Genomic DNA, 13,641 nt, shown 5'->3' on the forward strand with positions numbered 1-13,641 from the left:
GGCTGCAACAACTCATTTTTATTTCTTATTTTCCTCTGGGGGTGCAGCGTTTGGTCCCTTACTGCATCAGGCTGGCGAGCAGGGCACTACCTGGTCCTCTTCTCTGCAAAGGGAGTGACAGGGAGCTGTCACAAGCCCACCACGAGGGACACAAGGGCAAACCCAGCGGGTCCCAGGAGGACTCTGGATGACAGGGAGAGTCCAGCTGATCCTGGGGGAGAAGCAGAGGGTGAGTAGAATGGGACAGGCAGCCTGGGGCAGCTTGTGGGGCAGAACCATGGGGTCCGAGACTCCAGGGCCTGTCAGGAGGGCCTCAGGCCCAGAGATCCCACCCAGAACCCTTCTCTGTTTCCCCAACCCCCGAGGATCTCTGTTTCGGAAAGGCTGCTGCAAGCAGGTACCCAAAGGCATGAACTCCAGTGGTGAAACCGATGGCTGGGAGCTGCCTCACTCTCTGGGAAAGAAGGCTGAACCCCAGGTGGGACAGAGATGCCCCAGCTAACTCAGAAAGTCTGCTTTGGGCAGAGTCAGCCTGAGCCGAGCACACCCTAGGCCAGAGCACCTGCCCCCGGCAACATGCCTGCTTCAGAGACCCAGAGAGAGAGTGACCACGGAGGGTGAGACAAAGGCACAGGCAGACTGGGGCTCACCAGGGCTAAGGTCAGGGCTGGATGCTCTGAGGCTCTTGTCCTCCCTCACCCTCCACAGCAAGCCCATCGGGGACACTTACCCACGGACTGGAAAGTGGCCACGAGGCTGCCGGCGGCAACTCCGCCCCCATTGGCGATGGCGGCCGCTGACATCATCTTGGCCGCTAAGGAGGAGGCGGCGATTCCTGCCCCGGTGAAGCCCATGGCGCCCAGCACCGTGGGCACAGCCCCCACGGCCAGGGCTGTAGGGGGAGAGGAGCTGGGTTGAGGGGGAGATGGACACGCCCCCAAATCACACACGCACAGCACATCAAGCTTGGGGGACTTCAGGGAGCCTGGAGAAGGGGTAAAGCCTGAGCTTGGGAGAGATTCCAGGCACGGCCCGCAGTCAGGAGTCGAGGAGGGCGGCACAGCTGGTGGGGAAAGCGGAGGGGAGGGCCGCGGGGTCACGGGGGTCGGGCCTCTGATCTTCAGCAGGACCTTCCTGGGGAAAGGCCTCAGTTTCTGCCTTAGTAAAATCCTGGAACTAAGTTGGGGGCGGGGCGGAGGTGTGCAAGCTTCTTGTGTTCGCTGAGGAAATCTTTAATACAAGCAAATCTTACCCAGGGCCCAGCATAAAGCAGGGAGCACGGTCTGAGCCCTGCTTGGATCCCAACTCTGGGTGTCCACGGCGTCACCGCAGAGCAATCGGAAGCCAGAGTCGCTGAGCCAGTGGCTTCTCCTTAACACACCTCCTGGGTCCAGACTGTGCGCATGTCTCATCCTACGTAACCCTCACAATAACCCTGAACGGGCAGCCTTGGCCTGTTTTTCACAAGGAAAGCTGAACCCAGAGGAGTTCAAAGCCACATCCGAAGCCACGCGGTGGAGGCTGGGCAAGGAGGTTGGGCCCCTGCTGGGGCTGCCTCTGTGCGAGCAGGGAAGCTCCTCATTTTTCTCATTCCAGCGCCTCCCACCCTACAACGTACAGGAAGCCTGGGGCAGGTGCAAGGCCAGCGGCTCCCCAGGTCCCAGGGCCTGGGGATGGGCCAGGAGCAGGTTCTCGCGGCAGGGACTTACCTCCTCCCACCACAGCTGCAGCAGCCTTGGCTGGAAACCGAAAGAACATTCCGTGAGTGGATCCACACTGGTTGCCCCTCCACTCCCTGAGCCCACAGCCCGCCTACGGGGGGGCTGCCCCAGGCTGGGAGACACAGGGAGGGAGGACCCCTGCCTGCTTCTTCCTGAGAAGGTGAGCCACAGCCCTGAGCTTGGCAAGGGCTGCTGGGGAGGCGGGTGACCTGTCCTCAGTGGACCTGCATGCGTGGGCCTAGAGTAATCTGGAGACGGGGTTTGCGGGCCTTGTTCCAGAAAAACCCAACCATCAGATAGGGGTTTTGTTGCGTGTCTTTTTAATGTCTGCGGACTGGTTGGTTGGGGGTTGTTTGTGGGAAGCACAGAAGTTCTTTTTTCTCTCTGCCTTCCAAGCCAGGTTTGGTCAAAACAAAAACAAACAAAACCTTACAGATTTGAGAAGGAAGGCGTGCAGCTACAGCCCCCTTCACAGTGAATGCGGGACTCTTGGCAAAGTAATTTAGGGCATGGTGGTTTGACTCGGGCAGGAAGAGGCGAAGAAGGAAGTGAGTGTCACGCCCTCTGAGCCGGGATGTTAGTTCATCTGAAATAGGGTTGGTGATTTATGAGTGTGTGTCTGGGGGGCCGTTATATAACCTTCTCCTTTCGTCCAGAGAAACCTCTTCCGACAGCAGTAAGTCCGTGTGGAGAGGTGTGTTTCATTTTGCAGGACCCGACTGAAATCAGGGCAAGCACTGCTGAAGGCCTGAAGGCTGCTTGAGAACAGTGCTGGAACGCATTGAATGTTCCTGATTCTGCCAGGCCCCACCTGTTGCCCCTTCCTCTGGAAAGCTGACCCTGACCCTCCCAATCAGAACCACCCTTGATCCCCTGTGGCTGGAGCCCCTCACAACACTGGACCAGAGTTGCCTGGCTCCCCAACACTGAGAGTCCCTGGAACTCCCTGGCGGAGCTCTCGGTCTGCAGCAGCCATGGCAGCCAGGACCGCAATCCTTGGGGCCAGTGGGGACCAGGAGTTCTAACACTAGCAAGGTGTGCAGGAGTGAGCTCAGCCAGCGCCCCAAGAAGAGCGCTTTGGGGTGGCAGCGAAGGAAGTAAAGAGATTAAGGGGTATGAAAGCTAAACCCTAAGTGACCAGTGGGCCACCTGGTTGGGGTATGGAACCAGAGACTCAGGAATCAAGAGCCCAGTTAAAGGGTATCTGAGGCTCAGCATTATTGTTTGGGAGGAGAGATGATGCCAGGCTGGCCAGCAGCTTGGCATACCTGGACCCCAACACACAGACGGCCCAGGGGAAAGGGTGCTGTCTGTCTGATGGCCTGCCTGCAGGGCTCCCCCAGTGGGCATCTCCGGGTGGAGGAGCATGGCCCTTCTGGGCTGTTCAGAACCTGCCCTGCCCTGAGCCTTCCTCCCAGGCCCCGGCGCCTGCATTTCTGTTCTACTTCCTGTCGCAGGCTCCGGAGCAGCTACCCACCCCACCTCACCTCCCAGCCCAGGGCCCTTGGACAACGCTTCCTTCATTTGTAAATAAGGGGCAATATCATCTTTCTCTGGGGTTGTTATGAGAATTAAATGAATTGATAAATGTCAAGCGCTAAGCTTAGTGACTCGGATGTCACAGCGTTTGATCAAATTCAGCTATTCTGATTCTTTTCATCTTATGAATTGTTTCTCATAAGCTGAGGAGTCCTCATATTTCTGACCATGAGGAAGACTGCCAGTTGTGGCCCAGGTCTTAACTTTCTTGTCATACTCCCATGTGCTGGGTAGGGGTCCATGGAGGGGTGTCTATCACCCAGGGCCAGTTACCTCCTAGTGGGAAAGCGGTCAGGGCCGCAGCAGGGCATCCTAGCAGGTAGGAGCCGTTCAGTGTCCCCAGCAAGGATCCCAGGGCAGATGTGGCCCCAGCCAGGGCAGCGCTGGATGACATGGTGAGCCCTAAGAACAGAGGGTGATGCACAGGAGTCAGAGGTCAGAGGTTGGGCGGTGGTTGGAGGCTGTGTCACCGCCCACCCCCCCCACCCCCAGCCAATTCCATGCTGTACAGTTTCTGTTGGCAGAGGTGGGAGGACCCCGGGGGTCCACCCTAGGGGCAGAAAGTTGAATGGTGGCGGATGCACATTGGAGCACTTTGCAGCGCTTGAAAGCAAGGATTAGAAGCTCACCTATCGACCCTGAGGGATCTCAGAAACATAGTTCTCAGTGTCGAATAAAAGAAATAAAATGAGATATACAATACACTTTTCTGTATGTAAATTAAACCACATCCAAACAAAAAGCAACACCCATTTTACAAAAAAAATACGAAAAACAGATACATGTTCAACATGTTAGAAAGGCTGACTTTCTAATATGAGAGGGGGGAATTGCAGGCAAAAGGGAAGATAAACAGCGAGAATAAATAAATAAAACCAGAAAGGGGGCTTGCAAGAACTAACTGAAGAAAACGGGCCTGAATTGAAGAATTTTGTTCAAATCAATGCTCTGGATCTGAGATCCATCAGGACAAACTTACGAAAGGCTGGTTGGACGCTTAGGTAAAAAACTAAAGGAGGAGAATTCTGGTGGTGAATCCCGGGGAAGTGAGAGCCAGAGAGCGGGCCTCAGTCGCAGGGTCCCTTAGGGTCCCCCCTCTCTAGGCGGGAGAGGGCAGGGGGCCCAGATCCCCTGTGCCCAGGGACCTGCCTCCCTCTGACCCCTCTCAGAGAGAAAGCCAGGGCAGACGCCCAAGGGGAAGGACAGGGGAGGGAGAGAGACTGAAGGTGATGCTATTGTCCCCTCCCATGGGTCCTTGGGCAGGACCCTGTGCCCTCCCTAGCCCCCATGCCACCTCCCACCAGTCCCTGCCAGGAACACTCACCCAAGGAAGTCCTGCCAAGATACCTCCAGAGGCTGCCCTGCCCTCTTTGACCAGGCTCCCTGCAGACAGTATCTGGGAAGCCAGGTTAGATGCTAAGAGGACAGTGCTGGTAAATTCTATGGCACAGAAAATGACCAGCACCAAAACTGCTGAAACAGTGGAGCTTTGATGGGGAGATGAGGACACCAGAACTGGGGTCACACCCACTGCCCTTAAAAATCTCAAGGGGCTCCAAGGGGTAGAGAGGCTGCTCTGAGCTTGTGGAAGATGCAGGCCTGGGAAGGGTCCAAGATATGGTACCGGGGTTACAGAAGGACCTGTGTGAGGGGAAGGTGGGGAGGGGGCTGGAGGGAGATCTTACTTCCCGAGGTGGGCTGCTTCCCTCCTCCTGAAACACAGATTTCTAGAACTCCCTTAAATCTCCATGGAGTAATTTAAAATGTGCCAGAATTAGGAAATCAGGACGAATTACGTTTTTAAGGCCTATACCACGGTCAGGTTGTTCTGGGTTCCTGTTCTCATGCACTCTCCTCACTAACTCAACGGGAAGGATGAGATTACTATCCCCATTTTACGATGAGGAAATACTGGCACAGAGACGGTAAGAGATTCATCCAAGATCACAAAGCTTGGCTTGGCAACGCGGGACTCGACCCAGGCCCAGCTGCTTCCAAAGCGTGGGCTTGGAATGGCTCTGATTTGGTTCCTCCTAATGCTTGTCTCTTCCCCCTGCCCACCTCACCCCTACCCAGGCTCACGGCTGGAGGGTCACCCGGGCACGGACTAGGCTTATGGCTTCCAGAGTCCCAGAGCCCAGCTGGGGGCTTAAGTCACTTCCCTACCAAGGCCCAGCTTCTCTGACTGCAGCCACCCAGATGAGAAACATGAGACAGTTCTTCCAGTGGATCCACACGGGTCTTCCCTCCACTCGCCGAGCCCACCCGCCCCCCGAAGGTAGGGGCGTCAGGAAGGAGCAGCCCCTGCCCACCCCTGCCTGTCTCACCCAAACGAGCAGACTTTCTGAAGATGTGGAACTGACCTGTGGGTCTTGAGCTTGTCTGTGTTCTGGGAAGGCCTGAGGCAGGATGTTTATAGCAGTTCCACCCACCTGAAGTACAGCCCAAAGGAATGCAGGCAGCCAGAGAGATAGCTTTCATTTTCCCAGGAAAACGAAAGCCAAGCCCATTTTTCTCCTGTCTTGGTAACCTTGCAGGGCCCTATGGGGCCTTCCCGGGACACCCTTCCCCCATGTCCTCTGCTTTAGCTCCTCTGAGAAGCACCTAGATAACAGTAGCTGATGCATATTTCCTGAGTTTTTCAGATGCTAAAACCACCGCCAAATGGAAGACGTTAACTGCTGGATGATTGTGAGCACACAGCCCCCAGAGCTTCTGGTGCTTAAGGATTGATCACCATCAGCCAACCAGAGAATTGTGCAGGAGCTGACTACATACCCTGGGACGCCCCTCCCTTACCTGGCCTTTAAAAATACTTTGCTGAAACCCTTCAGGGAGTTTGAGGTTTTGAGGGGGCTCAGCCCAGCAATAAACATCGCTCTACTCCAAACTCCAACGTTTGGGTTTGTTTGGCCTCCCTCTGCCTGGGGCACACGAGCTTGCGTTTGGTAACATCTTCCCCGAAGGACAAACTTATTTATTACAGAGATCAATTTTCTAATCACTTCCTGACCCCAAGATCTTGCCGAGTGCCATTTCATTTCTCTGCTGCCTTTACTACAAATTGTTGAAAGAGCCATAGACAGCTGCTCTTCTCTTTTTCACCTTACTCTTAAAATATGAGTATATACTATGACATATTATTATATAATCTGTCTAGAACATGAAATATTTTCAGGTATCCAAAAAGCTATAGATAATAATAAAACAAACACTTCTTTGCCCACCCCTCAGCTCAGGACTTCAAGCGTTACAGATACAATTTACATGACGCAAGAATCCCTTCTAATCTCCCTCCTTTCTCTGCCCCCTTCCCCACAGGGAGTCACCCTCCAGAATTTAGAGTTGATTATTCCCAGGCATGGTTTTATACTTTTACCACATACGAATGTTAAATGCAGAACTTTCTTGGAACTGGTTGAATGTTCATTGCTATCTTCAACTGAGGTTCAAAGACAGGGAACGGGTCAATCATGGGCCAAGAACCTCGACCTTCTAAGCTCTGCTGTGAAGCTATGCTAAGACACTGGAAAACCAGTTTTAAAAGTAGAGGATGAATTAGGGAGTTGAGATTGGAGAGGAAAGGAAAGGGAGAAGGGGAAAGAACAAGAGAGCACTGGTGGCCGTTGCTTTCCTTCAAGTGCCATAGGTGACAAGAGGGAAAGTGCTTTGGCCAGCTGCACCTCAGTGGGACCCCTTTTGGAAAGCTGGACATGAATCCCTTGGAATTTGAGGGAAACAAGGACAGGTGTCAGAGTTGGGCCTATAAGGGCTAAAGGCAGAAGACAGTAGCTGACAGGCCTTCCTGAGAAAGTGTTGCCGAAATCTCGGCTTCTCTGTGCACCGATGCCTTACAGAAATACAGAGACAGAGATCTTGGAGGATAAGGGAGATAGCTTTCTTCCTCTGCCAGGCAGAAGGGAAGACACAGCAGGCTAGTGCCTCAAAAACTGTGCCACCCCCTCCCTTCCCCACCCCTCCCGTCCCCTCCCTCACCCCTCCCCACACCTCCCCCACCCCCGCCTCAGGGACTCGGAGATTTTATATGTGGGGCTTGCAGTCCAGGGTATATGATAAGGATCAAAACAGTGAAGGTCTTGCATTCTTCTTCTTCCTGCATTATTTCAAAACAGTCACAGCTGGCATCAGACAGCCCTGTAATTGGGTCCCTTTGTCTCAGGGTTATTGGCAGGTGAACTTTTTGAAATGCAAATGCTACAAGGGTTGATTTGCTACAAGGCAGGCCAGGATGTAATTCACATAGTGTTAAAGAGTGATAGATTACCTTTGTGAAGTACAAATCTAGTTTTAGTAACAGTTAAAATAAAACTAGGCATGATTAACTCTTTCAGGCCAGGTTGTGTTTCTTCTCTAGCCTGTTCACTGTTGCCTTTATTTTCCTTGTTCTCAGGAAAGGGGAGACTTTATTTCTATTTTTGCTGCAACAAAAGGAGGGCAAGGGGACCACTCTGGGCGGGGAGCTGCTCCTTTAGAGCTCCTGACTGTTTCCCGTGGCCCAAATGTGGAATCAGGCAGGCAGAGCTGGAAGAGCTGAGAACTCGGACATAAACACAGCCCAGAAGGTCGAGGGGAACCCAGGATGCGTGGATTGCTGGAGAGCGGTGGCCGGAGACAGAATTGGAGGTGTCCAGCCAGGGGAAGCTTCCCCTTGGCAAGGACCCTGTGGGTGAGTGAACCCTGCTGACCGGAGGGTCCAAGAGCCTACAGAGAGCTGGCACTTTGAATCTTCCCCACCAGAGGGCGCCAAAGACAGATTGCCACAGCATCGGCAGAGCTCTCCTACAAGGGGACACTTTTGGGCCCGACTCTTGCTCTGGGCCAAGCACTGTGCTTGCGGGTATTAAGTATTTTAATCCTCACAACAACCCCCTGAAGAGGTCCTGTTATCCCCATTTTACAGATGAGCTAAAGAGTCATGCAGGGAGTTCTTTGCCGACTCCCCGTGGGGCCCTCCCATTTTGCTCTTTACCTGAGTTCTCTGGACCCTTTCTCTTTCTTTCCCCGTCCCCCTGCCCACTGCGCCCTGCCGCTGCTGCATCCATTTCTTCCCGGGTCTCCACACCTAGGCAGGCACCCTCCTGGCTGAGTCTTTTGAAGATGGTTCGAACCCCATTGCCTCTCCAAGCCTCCATGTGACCCTCAGGAACGCAGCTTCCTCATACTGCCAAGCTCCAGTGGTCCAACCTCTCCTCCACTGCCCACTCTGTGGGTAGACAGCCCTGGATGCACCCAACTGTCGCATGTGTGAGAGATCTCATACTGCATACCGCTGGGGCTCTGAGATCCGGACCAAGAAAAGCTAAAGCATCCTCCAGGCCCCCATCAAAGCTCCATGAGGACAGAGGTCTCTGTCCCATTAAACCCTGTGTCACAGCACTCAGAGCACGAGTGGGCATTCAGCAAATATTGGTTGAACGAATTGCTTTTAAAGCATCTTTTTCAATGAATCCCAAGCCCTCCCACATATAGACTGGATATAGGTGCTAGGGGCTGATAGTCACAGAACTGTTATCCCCAAGGGGCATGGTCAGCAGCGCTCTTTGGAAGTAAAGGTCCTTGTGCCCCACTGTTCTCAGCTCTGAAGTTTCAGTTGAGATGTCTCCAAAACAGGAAACGTCTTATTTTTTAACATTAAGCTACACGAATATTAGTAAAATGAGAAAAGGCTAAATAAAATATGGTGTATAATAACCATGGAATGCCAAACAGTAGTTAAAAATAATGAGAAACACCTATAGAATAGACAAAGGCCAGCTGCACAACAATATGTATGAGTTAAAACAAAACTATATCAATAAAAAATGCATATAACAGCACTACATTAAATGTATTTTCTGGGGCTTCCCTGGTGATGCAGTGCTTAAGAATCCTTCGAGCCCAGGTCCGGGAAGATCCCACATGCCGCGGAGCAGCTAAGCCCGTGCGCCACAACTACTGAGCCTGCACTCTAGAGCCTGTGCTCCACAACTACTGAGCCCACGTGCCACAACGAATGAAGCCCGTGCTCCGCTTCGTTCAAGGGAAGCCACCTTAATGAGAGGCCTGCACACTGCAACGAAGAGTAGCCCCCAACTCGCTGCAACTAAAAGAAAGCCCGCGTGCAGCAACGAAGACCCAACGCTGCCAAAAATTAATTAATTAATTAAGAATTTAAATAAATAAATATATTCTCTGAAGTCGTCTATCTCTCACGTCTATCTACCTATCTATCTATCATCTATCACAGGAAGTCACTATAAAAGAGAATGGAAACTATTGGGTTGGCCAAAAAGCTCGTTTGGGTTTTTCCATAACATCTTGTGGGAAAAACCTAACGAAATTTTTGGCCAACCGAATATTTATCAAATTGTAGCAGCACTTACTTCTGGGAGTGGGAGTGAGGGACTGTGATGATAGGAGAGGATGGTTGTCAGACCCAAATCAGCTGTAGCCTAATCTGTAGTCATTCAGATGGTTAAGAGCAAATGTGTTTATTAATAATATTTCTCAGGTGTGAATGTATTATTAGAATGAATATATATTAGGTAAATCTTTACTAGGTAATTGTTTTAATAGACTTTATTTTTCAGAGCAGTTTCAGGTTCCGAACAAAACTGAGGTTCATGGCAGAGATTTCCCCTATACTCCCTGCTCCCCAACATGCACGGCCTCCCCTGTTATCAACGTGCCCCACCTTAGGTAATTTAAGTGCAGGAAAATGTTAGTTTTCATTAGCAAGTCATAAAAACCCCGTTTTGTAACATTAAAGAATAAAAAGACAAAAACCTACCGATGGCCTGGCTTCAGGTCCATCATGCTCTTCCCTAATTGCTGAAGCAGTAGGAAGATTTTTAAAAGACAGAGAAAGGCACAGCCAGCCTGGCCGGGAGACTGCTCCGGTTTCCCCTACAAGGGCCAGTCTTCCGCCAGAGGACAAGCCTTGTGCTGTCTGTAGGGGACAGTCACTGTCTTCGGCCACGTAGCGTCCCAAGTTCCTGTCCTCTTAGAAACAGGAACTTACTTCTCTTTCGGGTACTGGAGCCCCTGCCCTGAGTCTGGGTTTATCAGAGGCCTGGGCTCTCCTCCCAGCCTCCAAACGCGACCCCAGACTGAGTGAAATCAATCATCACATCCATCCCTTGGGCCAAAGTAACCAGTTTAGGAATAAATAGATGACTCCGTTTAAGATACTTACAGGAACATCTGATTTTTAAAAATAAAGACTCATATTTAGTCTATTTTTAAAAATAAATTTATTTATTTATTTTTGGCTGTGTTGGGCCTTCATTGCGGCGCGTGGGCTTTTCTCTAGTTGCGGCGAGCGGGGGCTACTCTTCTTTGTGGTGTGCGGGCTACTCATTGCGGTGGCTTCTCTTGTTGCAGAGCACGGGCTCTAGGAATGCGGGCTCAGTAGTTGTGGCTCGTGAGCTCTAGAGCGCAGGCTCAGTAGTTGTGGCGCACGGGCTTAGTTGCTCCGTGGCATGTGGGATCTTCCCGGACCAGGGCTCGAACCCTTGTCCCCTGCATTGGCAGGCGTATTTCTAACCACTGCGCCACCAGGGAAGTCCATAAGATACTTACAGAAACATTTACCAGAGATATTTGGGAAGGAAGTTTCCTTGCTTTTCAGCAGAAGGTTCCTGAAAATATACTCTTTTGGGGGGAGACGTGAAATAGAAGGAGGTAGCCTTCAGCGTGTGCTAACAGCCCTCTTGTTAACCATGAGAGTCGGCAGCCATAGTGTGAAGCTGGTGCTTCAGAAAGCAGATGTAGCTGAGCAGGACCCTATAGGGACTTCGCGGGAGGGACAGACCCCTCCCCAGTATCCTCTGCTGTAGCTCCTCTCTAAAGTGCCCAGATAACAGTATCTCGTGCATATTTCCTGAGGTTTTCAGATGCTAAAAACCACCACCAAATGGAAGAGATTGATGACCATGAGCAGGTAGCCCCCAGACCTACTGGCATGTAAGGACTGATAATGTTAACTGCCCTGTTACCTCCACATCAACCAATCAGAGAATTGCGTGCGAGCCGATCACAGGCCCTGGGATGCCCGTCCCTCACCTGGCCTTTAAAAATGTTTTGCTGAAACCCTTTGGGGACTTGCAGTTTTTTGGGGCATGAGCCACCCCGTTCTTTCATGGCCCTGCAATAAACCCCAAACTCCAAAATTTCGGTTTGTCTGGCCTCACTGTGCCTCAGGCACACAAACTTGTGTTGGGTAACAAAGAGAGGAGGGATAGAAAAAAACAGGTCCTTGGCATCAGTGTTGAGCTGCTGAATCAAACTTTGCCTGAAGCCAAATGACTTTTCTATTGTTCAGTTAGCAAGCCAATAAAGTCCCTTGCACTCTGAGACAGTTTTAATCAAAATTCTATTATTTATAGCTACATAATCCTTAAATAAGCAGCACCTCCTCCAAGCAGTCTTCCCAGATAGCTACAATTAATGTCTGTCTTCTCTCTCCTCCAAGCAATTTAGCTTGAATCTCTCAATGGCTTGCACACATTGTGTCAGGTTATCAGTTAGCTATTGGTATGTAACAAATGCCCACCAAATTTAATGAATAAAGATATAGAGAGAGCTCAGGATTCGGTGGGTCAGCCGTTTAGACAGGTGGTTCCTCTGGTCTCAGCTGGGCTCCCTCATACATCAGCAGATAGCTGTGGGCTGGCTTTGTGGATCGTAGCTGGGCTCAGTCGTGTGTCTGGACCTCGTCTGGAAGAAATGGGTTGACTCCTGCATTCCGTTCTGTCCGTGTGTTTGTTGTCCCAGCAGGCCAGCCCAGATTCAGGGAGGGACAATAAATACCAGCCCTTGGTGAGAGGAGCTGCACAGATACATCGAAAGGGCTAGGAGAATGTGGTCATTACTGTAATTGACCACAGGTCCCTTAACGCCATCAACTGTGTGCTTGCCTCCCCCCACCCCTACCAACACTGCACCTGTTACCAAGTCTAAGCTCCTATGGCTTGCCACACGACAGGCCAATAAATTGAGAGACAAGTTGTTGGGGTGAATAGAGACTTTATTCGGAAAGCCAGCAGACCAAGAAGATGGGAGACTCCTGTCCCAGAGAACCATCTTCCCTGAGTTAGAATTCAGGTTTCTTTTATGCTAAAAGGGGAGGGGGTGTGGCAGGTTGTTGCAATCTTCTTGGTGCCTTTATTCTTGCAGCTGTCCCCCATAGGTCTGGTCACAATGTTCCTATAAACCTCCAAGAAGACAAATGTTATTCTCTGTTCTCCAGCTTTAATGGAGAAGTATTATACCTTTAAGGGTCAGAGCCTTGAGAATGGGCTGTCCTGTAGATTTCAGGCAACAGGAATATTCTGTTACAACAGGTGCAGAACCAGCATGACTAAGCACAGGCAATAGAGCACAGAGGTTAGAGCTCAAGGAATAGATCCATTGTGGAGTCAGGTTTGTTCTTCTCTGTTACACACCCTAAGCAGATAGGGACCCCTTGGATCCACTGAAGCCACAGAGCCTGGGATGGAGCCCTTGAGGCTAGCTGGGAGCTGTATGAGTGAGCTGAGGCAGCATCCGAGGGAGAGAGCCTGGTGGAGGAGGGGCAGTAAAGGAAGACAGGGGTGAAGGCCAGAGTGGGGACCTGGGCCGGGGTCCTGGAGCCAATAGGATGAGATCTGAGAGTCAAGTCTCAAGTGGAAGCAGGGCTGCCAGAAGCTGGGTGTGGGTTATCTGCATGGGCAGGCAGGCAGGTGGCAGAGGCCAGGTCAACACACGTAGAATGCCTGCCACCTGATCCAGGGCCAGGCAGCCAGTGGGCCTTAGGAGATAGATGAGTGTTCTGCATTGACAAGCCTCTTGGGAGCCCTACCAGGGGTGGGAGGCCTGTCTGTCCTTGCAGGTTCCGGCCAGTCTCCCTTGGAGCCTAAAGACCCTGAGCTCTACACCAACCGGGACAGAGCTCTCTGGAGAAATGCAAATTCTCTACCTACCTGAACAGCTCCAAAGGCCACCAGGCCAGGCAGACAGTGTTGCTGAGTTCCTAGACTCATGGTACAGTCAGACCCAGAGTCTTGGGTGGAGAGGGGAGGGGTCAATAATCCCTGAGGATAAAGTGTTTCATAACTGAGGGTCAATGGCTCAAACTGACCCCAGGGCCAAGCTATCCTATAATGCTGCCTCTGGCTGACATCTTTGAAGACATGTGATCCACGATCCCATCCAAGGAGCAGCAAACTGAGGCTCAAAGGGGAGACATGACCTTCCCAGGGTCACAGCTGGGTGGCAGGACTGCAACAGACGTGGCTTCCTGTTGCAGATATCAGTGCCCATTCTTACAGAGTTCCTGCTGCCCCCCAACCCGAAGCCACGGCTCTGCAGATGCGCTGCACCCTGCCTGGTAAACAAGAAG

General features: G+C 51.7%; 1 protein-coding gene and 1 long non-coding RNA gene across 7 annotated transcripts in view; one reads left to right on the forward strand and one right to left on the reverse strand.

The window, feature by feature from the left end:
• LOC309621880 (uncharacterized protein) lies at positions 1 to 5,756 on the reverse strand. Of its 3 annotated transcripts, XM_082409187.1 has the most exons (6): positions 5,588 to 5,756; positions 4,585 to 4,656; positions 3,534 to 3,662; positions 1,710 to 1,739; positions 731 to 892; positions 1 to 211 (listed from the first exon to the last, which is right to left on the reverse strand). In XM_082409187.1, exons 1-6 carry the CDS (start codon positions 5,739 to 5,741, stop codon positions 129 to 131), a joined length of 630 nt encoding a protein of 209 aa, XP_082265313.1. In that variant the 5' UTR covers positions 5,742 to 5,756; the 3' UTR covers positions 1 to 128. The 3 variants fall into 3 exon arrangements, with proteins under 3 accessions (XP_082265313.1, XP_082265315.1, XP_082265314.1); XM_082409189.1 differs by lacking the exon at positions 4,585 to 4,656 and having other exon boundaries at positions 5,624 to 5,756; XM_082409188.1 differs by lacking the exon at positions 4,585 to 4,656.
• The window catches only part of LOC309621886, a 24,495-nt gene continuing 12,599 nt past the window's right edge, over positions 1,746 to 13,641 (forward strand). For all 4 annotated transcript variants that reach the window (XR_014240307.1, XR_014240308.1, XR_014240309.1 and 1 more), the window contains exon 1: positions 1,746 to 2,971. This is a non-coding gene — a long non-coding RNA (uncharacterized lncRNA). The remainder of the gene's footprint in view (positions 2,972 to 13,641) is intronic.

Source organism: Balaenoptera borealis (assembly GCF_965194805.1).
Source record: "Balaenoptera borealis genome assembly, contig: HAP1_SCAFFOLD_1119, whole genome shotgun sequence".
In the NCBI taxonomy this organism is placed as follows: domain Eukaryota; kingdom Metazoa; phylum Chordata; class Mammalia; order Artiodactyla; family Balaenopteridae; genus Balaenoptera; species Balaenoptera borealis.